This window comes from Scylla paramamosain, chromosome 47, assembly GCF_035594125.1.
Source record: "Scylla paramamosain isolate STU-SP2022 chromosome 47, ASM3559412v1, whole genome shotgun sequence".
Classification (NCBI taxonomy): domain Eukaryota; kingdom Metazoa; phylum Arthropoda; class Malacostraca; order Decapoda; family Portunidae; genus Scylla; species Scylla paramamosain.
In genome coordinates this window covers 2,852,501-2,870,000 of record NC_087197.1, presented here as the reverse complement: position 1 = coordinate 2,870,000, position 17,500 = coordinate 2,852,501, and the positions used below count along the sequence as shown (strand labels likewise).

Genomic DNA, 17,500 nt, shown 5'->3' with positions numbered 1-17,500 from the left:
TTTTTGTTGTTTTCCTTTCTTTCCTGTCATAACCAGCAAATTTATCGTATTTTACCTTATTTTTATTATTATCGCCATTATTTTCACTATTATCATCGTATTCTGACACCTTCCCTTCTGCTTCGCCTCCTACAGCTGTTGTCTGCCCTTCTTTCCCTTCCTTTCCTCTCATATCCTCAAATAATCCCATTTTCTCACTCATTCCAATCATTATCACCATTATTTTCACTATTATCACCATAGTCTAACACTCCCCTTCTGCTTTGCCTTCTGCAGCTGCCTGACGGGTGTGAGCTGACGGTCGGGGAGCTGAGAGACATGGCGAGCCGGCAGCAGCAGCAGATCGAGACCCAGCAGCAGCTCCTGGTGGCGCGGGAGCAGCGGCTCAAGTACCTGAAGCAGCAGGAGTCGCGCGCCGCAGCCGTGGCCGCCGAGGCTGAGAGGCTGAGGCGGCTGAAGGAGCGCGTGGAGCTGCAAGAGGCCAAGCTGCGGCGTCTGCGGGCACTGAGGGGCCAGGTGAGTTAAGCTAGGTTAAGTTAGGTTAGGTTAAGTTAGGTTAGGTTAGGGGCCTGGTGGGTTAGGTTAGGTTGGGGTGGGGGCCAGGTGGGTTAGGTCAGGTTGTGTTAGGAGGGTTGTCACTCTGCCACAAGGAACCGAAACACTTCTGGCCACACTTCTACATTCAAAAGGCTCAAGATGAAGTGACACTGTTCTGTAAGCGTGTTTTTATGGTTCTAGTGACAGATAAACAATATTTCTTCATTATTAACCGAAGAAACAGTCTTGAGAACCCGGCTACTTATCTCTGTGGCCTTTTAAAACAGTCATGATGAGAAAGAGCGTCTCAGCACACGGCCTAGGTATCCACAAGGCCGTGAGGAAGGAAGGGAAACAGCAGGAGACGAGCAGCCCAACTCGAGGCACCGCGTTCATCTTTATCGCCACTATTTGTTCCTATTTCTCCGTCATGCTAACACTTCCTCCTTGCTGTAGGCGTGCGGAGTGCCCCGGTGTACGTGTAGTTAAGGATTTCAGTTGCGCTTGGTTGTAGTGTTTTGTTTGTTGGTGTATCCGAGGACCATATTCTGAAACACGTCTACGCCGCATCTACACTACATTCAAAAGGCTGTATTTGAAGTGAGACGGATTTTTAAGGATGTTTTTTAAGGTTCGAGTGACAGATTAACACGATTTCTACATTATAAACATGAGAAGCGGCCTTAAGAACCCGGCTGATAATTTCTGTGGCCTTTAAAAACAGTCGTGATGAGAGAACAGTGTTTCTGAATAAGCACCTGAGTCTGTTTGCTTTGCGGCGCCGAGGCAGACCGTCGCCAGCCAGCCAGCGCCTCTCCGTGCCGCCGTGTTCCTGCCAGACAAGTCATATCAGTGCCCATGCCTTATTCTATAGATGATATTAGTGTATCGATTGTTCTGAGATCGTTGTTGCATTTTTAACAACTGTAGTAGGAAATATAGTGGTTTTCAGGGCTGTCTATGACAGTAGTGATGGAAGTTATTAGGATTTTCAGGGTTTTTTTCATAACTAGTGGCAGTTTAACAAGGCCAGTGATAACTTAGCATGATCTAGTGGAAGTTATCGTGATTGTAGTGACAGCTTAACAAGGGTAGTGACAGTTTAACAAGGCCAGTGACAGCTAAACAAGGCTAATGATAGTTTAAGGGTAATAATAGTTCAATAAGGCCAGTGATAGTTTAGTAAAGGTAGTAATAGTTTTTAACAAAGACAAGTAACAGTTTAACGAGGCCAGTGACAGCTTAACAAGGGTAGTAAGAGTTTAACAAGGCCATTGATAGTTTAACAAGACCAATGATAGTTTAACAAGGGTAGTAAGAGTTTATAACAAGGCCAGTTATAGTTCAACAAGGTTCTAGTTATCGTGATTCCAGTAACGGTTTAACAAGGCCAGTGACAGTTTAACAGCCTGTAATGACATCTGACAAGGCCTTCCACATGTTGACAGCTGCACAAGTTACACACACAGCCTGCGTCCCTTTGCATCATCTTCACTACGATCACCCTCACCCTTCACCCTTCTGTCACCCTAAGACCCACCACTGACATCTTTAGCACCCTCAGCACACCCTTCTATCACTTTCCGTCACCCTAGTCACCCTGATAACCCCTAGCATCGTCACTACATACTTCTCATCCTTTTCGTCACCCTAACTCAAATTACGTGTCGCAGCACCCTCACTACACCCTTTTTTCCACGCGTTTGCACCCTTCTATCTATTTCCACCAAAACTGTAGCAATATCCCACCCATTTCTACACTCCACCTATTCCACCCCCACACGACCTCCAGGATCAAGCAGGAACATTAATTACAGGTGGAGGCGACCAGACTTAACACAGCCTCGCTTACCACGGATCTGGACGCAATGAGGCAGCTGTTCAGTGAGAAGGAGAAGGAGCTGGTGGTGGCGGTGACGAAGGTGGAGGAACTGACGAGGCAGCTGGAGGAGTTGCGGCAAGGGCGTTCTCCTCTTAACCCAGGCGATCACCACCACAATGAACTGGATAAGCTGCGTAGAGAGTTGTTGGTGGGTGTTTTGTTTGTTTGTTTGTTTGTTTGTTTGTTTGTTGTTGTTGTTTTTTTAAATTTTTTTTTTTGTTAGGTGTTTTTAATTTTTTTTTTTTTTTGTCTTTTTATTTTTATTTATGGTTGTGTGTGTGTGTGTGTGTGTGTGTGTGTGTGTGTGTGTGTGTGTGTGTGTGTGTGTGTGTGTGTGTGTGTGTGTGTGTGTTCTGTTTATTTGTTTAGCACTTTATTTATTTATTTATTTATTTATTTATTTTATTTTTATTTTTTTGTGATTGGTAGTGGTGGTGCTGCTCTCTCTCTCTCTCTCTCTCTCTCTCTCTCTCTCTCTCTCTCTCTCTCTCTCTCTCTCTCTCTCTCTCTCTCTCTCTCTCTCTCTCTCTCTCTCTCTCTCTCTCTCTCTCTCCAACAGCCAATCATATTACCACTTATTATTCCTGCTACTAACTACTATATCTACAACCACCACCACCACCACCACCACCACCACCACTACTACTACTACTACTACTACTACTACTACTACTACTACTACTACTACTACTACTAGCTTAGAAATAAAAAAAATAGTGAAATACAGAAAAAATAATCAGATTGAGAGAGAGAGAGAGAGAGAGAGAGAGAGAGAGAGAGAGAGAGAGAGAGAGAGAGAGAATTGAAATCAGAATTGCAAATAATTGCATTAGAGCGAGATTAAAGCGAGAGATTATAAGATTTGCTCAACTTTCTTACATGTTTGTCTCTCTAATTAAAGATAGGGGGACTCTCTCTCTCTCTCTCTCTCTCTCTCTCTCTCTCTCTCTCTCTCTCTCTCTCTCTCTCTCTCTCTCTCTCTCTCTCTCTCTCTCTCTCTCTCTCTCTCTCTCTCTCTCTCTCTCTCTCTCTCTCTCTCTCTCTCTCTCTCTCTCTCCCTTCCTGATCCCCCTTTATCTCTTCCTCTTTAATCTCTCTCTCTCTCTCTCTCTCTCTCTCTCTCTCTCTCTCTCTCTCTCTCTCAATCACCCCCTTTTCCCCCCATATTTCTCCCTCCCCTTCCCTCCCCCCTCTCCCTACACCCTCATCTCCCAGGCCCTCTCACCCACCCACCAACACTCAGTCGCCACACACACACACACACACACACACACCTTCGGCGCCTTTGTCAGTAGAACCTCTCACTTTAACTATTATTCTCCCAAACACACCCAAATCACACCCAAACACTTGCAAACACACCCAAACACGCACAAAACACTTCCAAGCACATCCAAACACATCCAAACACATCCAAACATATCCAAACACACCCAATCACACCCAAACACTTGCAAACACACCCAAACACGCACAAAACACATCAAAACACATCCAAACATATCCAAACACACCCAAACACACCCAAAACACTTGCAAACACACCCAAAACACTTTCAAACGCACCCAAACATTCCCAAACACTCCCAAAACGCACCCAAACACACTCAAACACTCCTAAACACTCTCAAACACACGCCAAACACCCAAACACATCTAAACTCTCCCAAAACACACCCAAACACACTCAAACACTCCTAAACACACTCAAACACACGCCAAACACCCTAACACACCTAAACTCTCCCAAAACACACCCAAACACACTCAAACAGTCCCAGAACACACCAAAACACACCCATTCGCCTTTAACACACACCCTCCTTCTGCACCTCCGTCAGTACCGGAACAGCGTGAACAGGGAGGCGTCGGCGAGGGTGGCGGCGCAGCGGGAGACTCTGGCGGCGCGGCGGGAGGAGATCTCGCGGATAGACAAGCGAGTGTCGGAGCTACAACAGCGCCTGCACCGGAAGAGACTCCTGAACCAGCAATTAGCCTCCCAGATCACCGCGGCCACACAGGTATTCGCCGGGAGAGACTGGGAATGTGTGGGAGAGTGTGGTTGGGTCTGGGAGAGTTTGGGAGAGTTTGGGAGAGTGTGGGAGAGGCTAGGAGGGTTTGGGAGTGTGGGGAGAGGCTGGGAGGGTGTGGGAGAGGCTGGGAGGGTGTGGGAAGGTATGGAAGAGTGTAGAAGTCCTCTGGGTCATTTGCGAGGTTAGGAAAGACCCTGAAGGGACTTGGGAGAGGCTGAGTGTGTGTGTGTGTGTGTGTGTGTGTGTGTGTGTGTGTGTGTGTGTGTGTTGGGAGTGTACTGGGAGAGGCTGAAGTGTGTGTGTGTGTGTAAGTTAGGTTGGGTGTGGTGAGGTTGACTAGGAGAGAGAGAGAGAGAGAGAGAGAGAGAGAGAGAGAGAGAGAGAGAGAGAGAGAGAGAGAGAGAGAGAGAGAGAGAGAATCACTCCTTTGAAACAAAAGCACTCGTTACATTTAAGCCCTCCTCCTCCTCCTCCTCCTCCTCCTCCTCCTCCTCCTCCTCCTCCTCCTCCTCCTCCTTCTTCCTCACCTTCCCACTTCTACCTTCCCCCTCTCTTCTCCCCCTCTCCCCCTCCCCTTCCCCCCACAGGCCAAGCAGGCGCAGCTGAAGGCGGTGCAGCAGAAGGCGCTGAGGGAGGGCATACACTCCTCCTCTTCCGTGGACGACGCCCAGACGCCCGCGCATCTTAAGGTAAGGAAGAGAAGCAGGAGGAGGAGGAGGAGGAGGAAGGGAGGTAGGAGGAGAAGGAAGTGTTAGAGGAGGAGGAGGAAGGAAGGGAGGAAGGTAGGTAGAAGTATTAGGAAGGGAGGAAGGGAGGAAGGAAGGAGAAGTATTAGAGGAGGATGAAGAGAAGGGAGGAAGGGAAGAGGAGAAGGAAGCATTAGTACAGGAACAGCTGGTGGAGGAGGAAGGAAGGAAGGAAGGAAGGAAGGAAGGAAGGGAAAGGAGGGGAGATGGAAGAAAATTATGATTAACTATAAACATGAAATAATTGGAAGAAGAAGAAGAAGAAGAAGAAGAAGAAGAAGGAAGGAAGGTAGGGAGGGAAGGAGGTTAAGAAGTAGTAAATGAAAGGAGGAGGAAGAAGAAAGAGGAGAAAGAAAGAAAGAGAGGAAACGAGATAAATATAAGGAAAAATACTTAAAAGAAAAAGACTCATCACACACACACACACACACACACACACACACACACACACACACACACACACACACACACACACACACACACACCAGAGTAATCCATCACACAGCCTCACTCACTCACCCCCCAATATCACTGCCCCCACTCGCTGCCACACCTTCACCCACTCTCACAGATACCGAAGACTACTCTCACTCCCTCTCCCCCTCTCCCTCTCTCCCCCAGATACCACGCGGGGAGGACCTGGCGGAGTTTAGCCCCAATAAAAGCGACCCAAAATACCAAACACTTCCTTACAATACAAAATTCTCCGTGACTCAGAAAAACAGGGACTCCGATTCATGCCCTCCCACGCCCACCACGCCCACGCCCACCCACCCAGACCCGCCCCTAGCCCCCTCCACGACCCCCGCAGCCCCCACCACCACCACCACTACCCCAGGAGGAGGAGGAGGCGGCGTATTGATGACAACTGTGCATTCAATTCCTACTCATCCCCCACCGAGGAGTCTAGCACATGCCCTGCCCTCCCAGGTGCTGCCGCCCCCCTACTGTGACTCCCGCCCCCCGAAGCCCCCGCCCAATCCAGCCATGACCCCCAGGTAAGGCAGGTGGGGTTTTAATGGGTGTTTTGGTGCTTTTTTGATAATGTTCTTGTTCTTCGTTATTATTATTATTTATTATTATTATTATTATTATTATTATTATTATTATTATTATTATTATTATTATTATTTTTCTCTATCTTTTTTTATTTTCTTTTGTGTCGCTTTTCTTCTTCTTCTTCTTCTTCTTCTTCTTCTTCTTCTTCTTCACCTCCTCCTTCTCTTCGTTCTTCGTGCGGTTAAAAATAAATGTACGATTGATTTTAATATATAATTTCTCTCTCTCTCTCTCTCTCTCTCTCTCTCTCTCTCTCTCTCTCTCTCTCTCTCTCTCTCTCTCTCTCTCTCTCTCTCTCTCTCTCACAGGGTATTTGGTCCCGGCACGCAACACTTCACGCAACGCACGCAACCTCTGGGCGGCGCCGCGCTCACGCAAACCCAGGTGAGAGAGAGAGAGAGAGAGAGAGAGAGAGAGAGAGAGAGAGAGAGAGAGAGAGAGAGAGAGAGAGAGTGTATACGTGTGTAGGTTCTTATGCTAATCCATAACACACACACACACACACACACACACACACACACACACACACACACACACACACACACACACACACACACACACACACACACACACACACACACACACACAGTCATCTATTTTTACTTAAATCCTCCTCCTCCTCCTCCTCCTCCTCCTCCTCCTCCTCCTCCTCCTCCTCCTCCTCCTCCTTCGTCCTCTGTTACGTATACACGAAGTAAATAAAATAGAAATGAGAAAAAGGGAGATGAAGGAAGAGGAGGAGGAGAGAGAAGAAGAAGGAAGAGGAGGAGGAGGAGGAGGAGGAGGATTTAAGTTAGGATAAATGACTCTTTGTTGGTGTGTGTGTGTGTGTGTGTGTGTGTGTGTGTGTGTGTGTGTGTGTGTGTGTGTGTACACATATAATTCTCTCTATTTTTAGCAGATTGATTTCTTTTACTCATTTTGCAACACCCTGTAACAGTAACTCGTGGATCCCTGAGTAACATTTTGGCACACCCTGTATCCTGTACCAGCTTGAGTAATGTTTGTTGGTTGACACTGTTAACTGCTTTTTTTTTTTTTGAGACACCCTGTATGTAGATTTTGTTTATGGTATTAACTTTTTTTGACTCACACTGTATGCCACGCCGTACCATCTCCTTGGTCGCTTTTTGTAACACCCTGTAATTCGCTGAGTATTAATGCTGCTGTGACACCCTGTATGTTATGGTATTTTTTTTTGCAAGACCCTGTAGTTGGTAAGGATGTGTTTGTGCTACACCCTGTAATCTTTAAGTACTTTTTAATATACAATCTTAATTCACCAGTACATTTTTGTTACACCCTGTAATGGAAGGGTAATTTTTTTTCGTTTTGATACACCCTGTTAAGCCCTCCTGTAGTTTTTGTTACACACTGTAATAGATACGAGTTATTTTTTTCTGCTACTAGAGAATAAGTAACTATTTTTGGTACACCCTGTAACATCCTGATCATTATTTTTTGCTACACCCTGTATTGAATCAGTATGCAACTATTGATTGATTTTGCTACATCCTGTAATGCATCTAACAATAATTTTTGCCACACCCTGTAACAACCCTTTAATATTTTGCCACACCCTTTAACAACCCATTAATATTTTTGCCACACCCTGTAACAACCCTTTAATATTTTTGCCACACCCTGTAACAACCTATTAATATTTTTGCCACACCCTGTAACAATCCTGCTATGGTATGTTTTTTTTTATTTCTTTTTTTGCAACACACTGTAATGGGATTGGACTGAAATAACTCATTTTATTTTGCCTCACCCTGTAGAAAGGAAGGTTTGTTTGGACCTAACATTTTGCATCACCCTGTAATGCCATGACTAACACACTTCTTCCTCCTCCTCCTCCTCCTCCTCCTCCTGCTCCTCCTCCTCCACCCCCCACAGGAATCTCGTACCCTCCTCCCCCCACCCCCCTCTCCCTCTCCTTCGCTCAGGTAAGTGCGTGTGTGCGTGCGTTGTGTGTGTGTGTGTGTGTGTGTGTATGTGTGTGTACAGTGACTCATGCATCATTACCGCCATAATATCAACACACACACACACACACACACACACACACACACACACACGTCAGTAAATAAGCAAGTATATTTTAAAACATTATTATTTTCTGGCAACATTCCATTGAGAGAGAGAGAGAGAGAGAGAGAGAGAGAGAGAGAGAGAGAGAGAGAGAGAGAGAGAGAGAGAGAGAGAGAGAGAGAGAATATCCCTCCCTCATTTATTTTCCAAGTTTCCACACTTTTCCTTGTCTTTCCCCCTCCTCCTCCTCCTCCTCCTCTTCTTCTTCTTCTTCTTCTTCTTCTTACATCCATTTTTTTCTCCTCCTCTTCTTCTCACTTCCATCTTTTCTTTTTTCCTTCTTTCCTTCCTTCCTTCCCTTCTCACATTCCTCCTCCTCCTCCCTCCCGTTCTAGCATCACCTCTCCTCCTCCTCCCCCTCCCCCCGCCCAAGTATTAACCCCTCCCCCCTCCTTCAGAAGCTGAGTCCAGGTGTAACTTCGCAAAGCCGCGCCCTCCTCATCTCCTCCCAGGTAAGCCTCTCTCTCTCTCTCTCTCTCTCTCTCTCTCTCTCTCTCTCTCTCTCTCTCTCTCTCTCTCTCTCTCTCTCTCTCTCTCTCTCTCCTTTTCCTTTTTATTACTTTTCTTTTTTTTCATTATTTCTTTTTAATGATATTGTTACTTCTATTGTTTTTTTCCTTTGTGTTCTCCCTCCTTGTTCTTCTTTTCGTTATTGTTGTTGTTGTTCTCATTCTTGTTCTTCATCTTGCAAATAATTCAGATTTTCAGTTTAATCACAAAAATTAAAAGTTTAAAAGAACCATTACATTTTTAAACCTAAAGGAACGCACATACATACAAAAATAATGTTTTTATGTATGTATGTACGTACAACCCATGACTGTATTTGTATATGTGTGTGTACGTCTTAAATTATGTATACTTTATAATTTTCATTTTGTTTTACTCATATTTTTTTTTTATTTATTAATTTATTTGTGTATAAGTTAATTAAACAATGTAGGTTATTTTATTTATTTTAATCCACTGCTTGTATTTTCAGGACACAGAGAGAGGAGGCGAGGGAGGGGAAGAGGGGGTACGGGGGGTGAGGGAGGGGGCGCAGCAAGCCCTCCCTCCCCCCAAGCCCCCCGTGCCCTCCAAGCCCCTGCCACCTCCCCGCCAGAAAGGGGACCAGCTGGGGGGGAGCACCGACCCCCTCACCACCCCTGGCCCACCCCCTTCCCGCCCCTCCAGCCTGCAGACTCGCCCCCCACATGCCTACAGGTGAGAGAGAGAGAGAGAGAGAGAGAGAGAGAGAGAGAGAGAGAGAGAGAGAGAGAGGACAAAAATAAAGCAAATTGGATATTAGGATATTTTTATTAGTGTTAAAAGTAGAATTCCTGAAGTAATATTAAAGTTTATATTTGGCACTGATCAGACCTCATCTAGATTATCCTGTGCAGTTCTGGTCCCTCTTATTACTGGGATACAAGTCCACTAGAGTCAGTACAAAGGAGAAGAACTAAAGGGGTGCAGAGGACGAGGGGTGCTCCTTACAAGACTGAAGCTTTTAAATGTACATTCCCTATAGAGGCGTAGGTTGAGAGGGACCTGATGGAAGTCTTCAAGTGGCTTAGGGGTTGTAACAAGGGTGACGTCAGCAGCATCCTCAGGGTCAGCCAGGGCAGGACAAGAAATAATGGTTACTTGAAATATTTAGGTTCATGAAAGAGATGTGAAGGAATTGAATGTCAGACAGAGTGGTGGATGAATGGAATGGACTCAGTAATCAGGCTGTCAGTGCTGAGTCATTAGGGAGCCTTGAAAGATGATGCAGGTTTATGGATGGAGATGACAGGTGGAAACAGACAGGTGTGTTTGGTACAGGGACTGCTATGTGGTAGGCCTGATGGCTTCCTGCACCAACCCCTGTGTTCTCATCCACACTAATCTAATCCACGCACTGATCTGCCTCATCCACACACTTACCTGTCTAATCCACATCCTAATTACTTCATCCAGACACTAATCCACCTCATCCACACACAGGTACGCCAGCCAAAACGTCATCATGTCCACCTACACCCAAGCCGGAGGTGGAGGAAGTGGAGGAGGAGGAGACACGCCAGGAACACCAGAAGACGACTCCACCACCACCACCTCAAACAAGCCCAAATCCACCACCACCAACAACAACAATGTGGATGGATCGGAGAAAATCCACGTGTCCATCAACCGGCGGATCGAGATGCCGCCGGATTTCATGTTCCCGGAGGACGAGACTCCACCATCAGACCTGCTGGGGAGGCGGGTGGAGGAGATGGAGGCGGATGGTGGGGAGCGGGTGGTGGATAGCGTGGACAATGCCGCCCCACTCATCTCCCTCTCTGAGCTGCGGATAGAGGGCAGCAAGGATGAGGGTGAGGCGGAGCAGGGCGTGGAGGAGCGGGAGGATGCCACTGGACTGCTGCGGGAGGAGAACCGACAGCCAGATGGCGCCGACACCTCCACCTTACTGGCCAGCGAGGAGCTCCACCCAGGTAAGAGAGAGAGGGAGAGGAATGGGTTTTAAAGGGTCTGATTAAATTGAGAGAGAGAGAGAGAGAGAGAGAGAGAGAGAGAGAGAGAGAGAGAGAGAGAGAGAGAGAGAGAGAGAGAGAGAGAGAGAGAGAGAGAGAGAATCTAGTTTATGAAAAGCAGAAAAAAAGATAAAAAAACATTATTACTCTATTTTTACTGTTCAAAGAGAAAAGAATGTATTTATTTTATTTAGTTAAGAAAATGTGTATTATTATTATTACTTATTGATTTACTTTGATTTACATTGAGAAAAACACTAGTACCATTTATATCTCTATCAAATCACTACCATTATTTTTATCATCAAAGCAAAAAAATTGTATATTCTGAACCAAACCTGGAATTTTTAACTTAACATCTTCACCATTACAATTATTACCACCACCACCACCACCACCACCACTACTAACACCACCACACCACTGCAGATAACGAAGACAGCAACAGCAAGAACAAGAACGCAAGACAAAGCACCAGCACCAGCAGCACCACCACCACCACCACCAGCACCACCACCCTCTCCAACATCAACAACCTGAACAACAACACCACCAACAACAACACCGCCAACAACAACACCAGTGGAGGGGGTGTGGTGATGCGGCGCCTGAAGAAGGGAAACCTGAAGACTAAGAACAGTTCGAAGGTCCCTAGAAGAGTGAGTTTTGATCCTCTGGCGCTGCTCCTCGACGCGTCCTTGGAGGGGGAGCTGGAGTTGGTCAAGAGAACGGCCATGGAGGTCTCGAACCCCTCGGCTGCAAATGACGAGGGGATAACAGCCCTGCATAATGCCATCTGTGCCGGCCACCTCGAGATTGTAACCTTTTTGGTGACCTTTGGCTGTGATGTCAACGCGCAGGACTCCGATGGATGGTGAGAGAGTGTGTGTGTGTGTGTGTGTGTGTTTTTTTTTTTTTTTTTTTTTTTTTATGTAGGAAGGATACTGGCCAAGGGCAACAAAAATCTAATAAAAAAAAATGCCCACTGAAATGCCAGTCCCTAAAAGGGTCAAAGCAGTGGTCAAAAATTGGTGGATAAGTGTCTTGAAACCTCCCTCTTGAAGGAATTCAAGTCATAGGAAGGTGGAAATACAGAAGCAGGCAAGGAGTTCCAGAGTTTACCAGAGAAAGGGATGAATGATTGAGAATACTGGTTAACTCTTGCGTTAGAGAGGTGGACAGAATAGGAGTGAGAGAAAGAAGAAAGTCTTGTGCAGCGAGGCCGCGGAAGGAGGGGAGGCATGCAGTTAGCAAGATCAGAAGAGCAGTTAGCATGAAAATAGCGGTAGAAGACAGCAAGAGATGCAACATTGCGGCGGTGAGAGAGAGGCTGAAGACAGTCAGTTAGAGGAGAGGAGTTGATGAGACGAAAAGCTTTTGATTCCACCCTGTCTAGAACAGCAGTATGAGTGGAACCCCCCCAGACATGTGAAGCATACTCCATACATGGACGGATAAGGCCCTTGTACAGAGTTAGCAGCTGGGGGGGTGAGAAAACTGGCGGAGACGTCTCAGAACACCTAACTTCATAGAAGCTGTTTTAGCTAGAGATGAGATGTGAAGTTTCCAGTTCAGATTATAAGTAAAGGACAGACCGAGGATGTTCAGTGTAGAAGAGGGGGACAGTTGAATGTCATTGAAGAAGAGGGGATAGTTGTCTGGAAGATTGTGTCGAGTTGATAGATGGAGGAATTGAGTTTTTGAGGCATTGAACAATACCAAGTTTGCTCTGCCCCAATCAGAAATTTTAGAAAGATCAGAAGTCAGGCGTTCTGTGGCTTCCCTGCGTGATATGTTTACCTCCTGAAGGGTTGGACGTCTATGAAAAGACGTGGAAAAGTGCAGGGTGGTATCATCAGCATAGGAGTGGATAGGACAAGAAGTTTGGTTTAGAAGATCATTAATGAATAATAAGAAGAGAGTGGGTGACAGGACAGAACCCTGAGGAACACCACTGTTAATAGATTTAGGAGAAGAACAGTGACCGTCTACCACAGCAGCAATAGAACGGTCAGAAAGGAAACTTGAGATGAAGTTACAGAGAGAAGGATAGAAACCGTAGGAGGGTAGTTTGGAAATCAAAGCTTTGTGCCAGACTCTATCAAAGGCTTTTGATATGTCCAAGGCAACAGCAAAAGTTTCACCAAAGTCTCTAAAAGAGGATGACCAAGACTCAGTAAGGAAAGCCAGAAGATCACCAGTAGAGCGGCCTTGACGGAACCCATACTGGCGATCAGATAGAAGGTTGTGAAGTGATAGATGTTTAAGAATCTTCCTGTTGAGGATGGATTCAAAAACTTTAGATAAGCAGGAAATTAAAGCAATAGGACGGTAGTTTGAGGGATTAGAGCGGTCACCCTTTTTAGGAACAGGTTGAATGTAGGCAAACTTCCAGCAAGAAGGAAAGGTAGATGTTGACAGACAGAGCTGAAAGAGTTTGACTAGGCAAGGTGCAAGCACGGAGGCACAGTTTCGGAGAACAATAGGAGGGACCCCATCAGGTCCATAAGCCTTCCGAGGGTTTAGGCCAGCGAGGGCATGGAAAACATCATTACGAAGAATTTTAATACGAGGCATGAAGTAGTCAGAGGGTGGAGGAGAGGAGGAACAAGCCCAGAATCGTCCAAGGTAGAGTTTTTAGCAAAGGTTTGAGCAAAGAGTTCAGCTTTAGAAATAGATGTGATAGCAGTGGTGCCATCTGGTTGAAGTAGAGGAGGGAAAGAAGAAGAAGCAAAGTTATTGGAGATATTTTTGGCTAGATGCCAGAAATCACGAGGGGAGTTAGATCTTGAAAGGTTTTGACATTTTCTGTTAATGAAGGAGTTTTTGGCTAGTTGGAGAACAGACTTGGCATGGTTCCGGGCAGAAATATAAAGTGCATGAGATTCTGGTGAAGGAAGGCTTAAGTACCTTTTGTGGGCCACCTCTCTATCATGTATAGCACGAGAACAAGCTGTGTTAAACCAAGGTTTAGAAGGTTTAGGACGAGAAAAAGAGTGAGGAATGTACGCCTCCATGCCAGACACTATCACCTCTGTTATGCGCTCAGCACATAAAGACGGGTCTCTGACACGGAAGCAGTAGTCATTCCAAGGAAAATCAGCAAAATACCGCCTCAGGTCCCCCCAACTAGCAGAGGCAAACGCCAGAGGCACCTTCGCTTAGGGGGATCCTGAGGAGGGATTGGAGTGATAGGACAAGATAAAGATATGAGATTGTGATCGGAGGAGCCCAACGGAGAAGAAAGGGTGACAGCATAAGCAGAAGGATTAGAGGTCAGGAAAAGGTCAAGAATGTTGGGCGTATCTCCAAGACGGTCAGGAATACGAGTAGGGTGTTGCACCAATTGCTCTAGGTCATGGAGGATAGCAAAGTTGAAGGCTAGTTCACCAGGATGGTCAGTGAAGGAGAGGAAAGCCAAAGCTGGTGGTGAACATTGAAGTCTCCAAGAATGGAGATTTCTGCAAAAGGGAAGAGGGTCAGAATGTGCTCCACTTTGGAAGTTAAGTAGTCAAAGAATTTCTTATAGTCAGAGGAGTTAGGAGAGAGGTATACAGCACAGATAAATTTAGTATGAGAATGACTCTGTAGTCGTAGCCAGATGGTGGAAAACTCGGAAGATTCAAGAGCGTGGGCACGAGAGCAGGTTAAGTCATTGCGCACATAAACGCAGCATCCAGCTTTGGATCGAAAATGAGGATAGAGAAAGTAGGAGGGAACAGAAAAGGGGCTACTGTCAGTTGCCTCAGACACCTGAGTTTCAGTGAGGAAAAGAAGATGAGGTTTAGAAGAGGAGAGGTGGTGTTCTACAGATTGAAAAATTAGATCTTAGACCGCGAATGTTGCAGAAGTTAATGAAGAAAAAGTTGAGGGGGTGTCAAGACACTTAGGGTCGTCGAAAGAAAGGCAGTCCGACCTGGGGACATTTATGGTCCCCTCCCCAGATGGGATGGTAAGAGATGGTGAGACAGAAATAGAATGGCTGGGATTAATAATGGGAGAGAGGTTGTGGTATGTAAACATGCTGAGAGAGAGAGAGAGAGAGAGAGAGAGAGAGAGAGAGAGAGAGAGAGAGAGAGAGAGAGAGAGAGAGAGAGAGAGAGAGAGAGAGAGAGAGAGAGAGAGAGAGAGAGAGTTAACCAGTATTCTCAATCTTTCATCCCTTTCTCTGGTAAACTCCTGAACTCCCTGCCTGCTTCTGTACCTCCCTCTTCCTGCGACTTGAACTCTTTCAGGAGGGAGGTTTCAAGACACTTATCATCCAATTTTTGATGATCATTTCAGACTTTAAGAGAGCAGCACCTCAGTGGGCCTTTTTTCCAATATTTTGTGTTACTGGTATCCCTCTTACATAAAAAAGAAAAAGACAAACAAAAGAAACACAAATTTTAACCCCCATCACCACCACCACAAGTCCTACATCAAATCTAAACACTCCTCCTCTCCTACAGGACTCCTCTGCACTGTGCGGCATCCTGCAACAATGTGGCCATGGTTCGGTTTCTGGTGGAGCATGGAGCCTGCATCCTGGCCACCACTCTATCCGACCACGAGACCCCGGCTGAGAAATGCGAGCAAGATGAGGAGGGCTACGATGGATGCTCCCAGTACCTCTATAGTGAGTCTTTTTCATCTACCCCTTGTCGTCCTATCCTCCTTGTCTTGTTTTCTTATTGTTCCCCTCATCATTTTCTCCTCTTCTTGTCCCCTTATGGTTTTATCTCTTTCTTTTATCTTTTTTTGTTGCTTGATTCTCTCTTCTTTTTTCTTTATTGCTTTTTCTTTCTCCTCTCCTGATTTTTTTTTCTCTTATGTTTATGTTTGTTGCTTTTTCTTTCTCCTTTTTTTCAGTCCTCTCCCTGTCTCTCTCTCTGTTTCTCCTCATCCTCCCAGTACTACCTCTTCCCTTTCTCCTCTTCTCTGCATATCCATCCTCTCCCTCTCTTCTTCCTCATCTGTTTGTCTATCCATCCTGACCTAACCATCTCACTCTGACCTCACCACACATCCCTTTCTAACCTTTCCAGACCTAACATAACCTATCCCAATCTAACCAAACCACACACACCACACCTAACTTTGCCTCACCACCATTCCAGGCGTGCAGGAGAAGCTGGGCATCATGAACGGGGGAGTGGTGTATGCAGTGTATGACTACGAGGGACAGGCCACTGATGAGCTCACCTTCGACTGTAGTGATGCCCTGACAGTGTTGCGGCGTGGCGATGAGTACGAGAGAGAGTGGTGGTGGGCGCAGCATGGCAACCTGCAGGGATATGTGCCGCGGAACCTCCTGGGGGTGAGTTTGGGGTGATTAGGGGTGGATGTTGGATGTTGGGGTGTGTGTGTCTGTCAAAGAAGCAAATAAACTTTAAAAAAATATACCTACTACTACTAATAATAATAACCCTTCCTTCTCTCCTTCCTTTGCAGTTATATCCTCGAGTTAAGAACCCTTTGAAGGACTCCTGAGAAAAACAGCTACTACTACTATGACTTCTGTGACCTGCCCATTGCTCTCTCCTCTCTACAATTTACCTGAGAAGAGAGAGAGAGAGGGGAAGAGAAAGAAGAGAGGATGATAAGAAAGAAGAGGAGGGATAGAGAGAGAGAGAGAGAGGTTAAAATAAACACAACAGAAGAGAAAGAAGAGAGAGGAGAGAAAGAAGAGGAAAAGAAGAAAGGATGGTGATGATACAAACACATACAAACATACATAAACACACACACTCCATCTTTTGCCATCACCACTTCATCCACTCACTCAATGGGAGAAAAAGACAGAGATAAAACAAAATTCTTATTATCAACACCATTTAATTGAAATAGACAAAAATAAACCAAATTTCCTACCTGATAACACCAACACCATCAACAACCATTATTCCTCATCAATAGAGAGAGAAAGAGAGTGAAAAAGCAAACTCTCAACACCATCAACACCAGTATTCTTTCATCAGTAGAGTGTGAGAGATAAAATAGCTTCTCAACACCGGTCAACGCCACTCACTGATCGATGCGGAAGAAAAAAGCAAATTCTTATATTCTCAACACCACTTTCCAAAACTCTCTCTTTTCACAGCCAGAGTGAGAAAATAAAGATAATTCTCTCAACACCACTTGCTCACCACCAGAGAGGGAAATAAAACAAAATATTGACACCACTATTAAGAGAAGAAAATGATAAAAAATAGTGAAGAAAATGATAATGCAAAATAATATCAACACCACCAACACCACTTCCTGTTATGTGAAAGGAAAATAAATGCAAAAATCATATCAACACCAAAATTCTTAAGCTAATTCTTTCAACACCAAACAAACAAACAAACCCAAGTCCTTTACATCACCACTACTCAACACCACTATTCCTTAACGAGAGAGAAATAAAAAAATAAATAAATAAAAGCAAAAAGAAGTAAAACAAAGACAATTCTCAACACAACATCACCAAAAACAAACCAAACAGACCCCAATCTTTCGTATCATCACCACTCAAACACCACACCAGCCAGTCCCAGTGCCTTAACTCAAACATATCCAAGTGTACATAGATAGAGAGAGAGAACGAGATAGAGATAGCAAATATATATGACAGATGTATATATATATGTATAAATATATATATATACACATTGTATCTGAACG

General features: G+C 45.3%; 1 protein-coding gene across 10 annotated transcripts in view; it reads left to right on the top strand.

Annotated features, from left to right (window-relative positions):
• The window catches only part of LOC135094860 (apoptosis-stimulating of p53 protein 2-like), a 77,955-nt gene that overhangs the window by 60,051 nt on the left and 404 nt on the right, over nucleotides 1–17,500 (top strand). For 9 of the 10 annotated variants that reach the window (XM_063995314.1, XM_063995313.1, XM_063995317.1 and 6 more), the window contains 13 exons: nucleotides 277–516; nucleotides 2,355–2,567; nucleotides 4,261–4,440; nucleotides 5,040–5,141; nucleotides 5,820–6,196; nucleotides 6,566–6,641; nucleotides 8,750–8,803; nucleotides 9,334–9,557; nucleotides 10,323–10,813; nucleotides 11,282–11,726; nucleotides 15,304–15,470; nucleotides 15,952–16,151; nucleotides 16,286–17,500. The exon at nucleotides 16,286–17,500 is cut by the window's right edge and continues 404 nt beyond it. In XM_063995314.1, the coding sequence (XP_063851384.1) occupies nucleotides 277–516; nucleotides 2,355–2,567; nucleotides 4,261–4,440; nucleotides 5,040–5,141; nucleotides 5,820–6,196; nucleotides 6,566–6,641; nucleotides 8,750–8,803; nucleotides 9,334–9,557; nucleotides 10,323–10,813; nucleotides 11,282–11,726; nucleotides 15,304–15,470; nucleotides 15,952–16,151; nucleotides 16,286–16,324 (2,808 nt within the window). In that variant the 3' untranslated portion in view covers nucleotides 16,325–17,500. Of the gene's footprint in view, nucleotides 1–276; nucleotides 517–1,357; nucleotides 1,381–2,354; nucleotides 2,568–4,260; nucleotides 4,441–5,039; nucleotides 5,142–5,819; nucleotides 6,197–6,565; nucleotides 6,642–8,749; nucleotides 8,804–9,333; nucleotides 9,558–10,322; nucleotides 10,814–11,281; nucleotides 11,727–15,303; nucleotides 15,471–15,951; nucleotides 16,152–16,285 lie in introns of those variants that run through there. The other variant, XM_063995321.1, reaches the window with a different exon arrangement.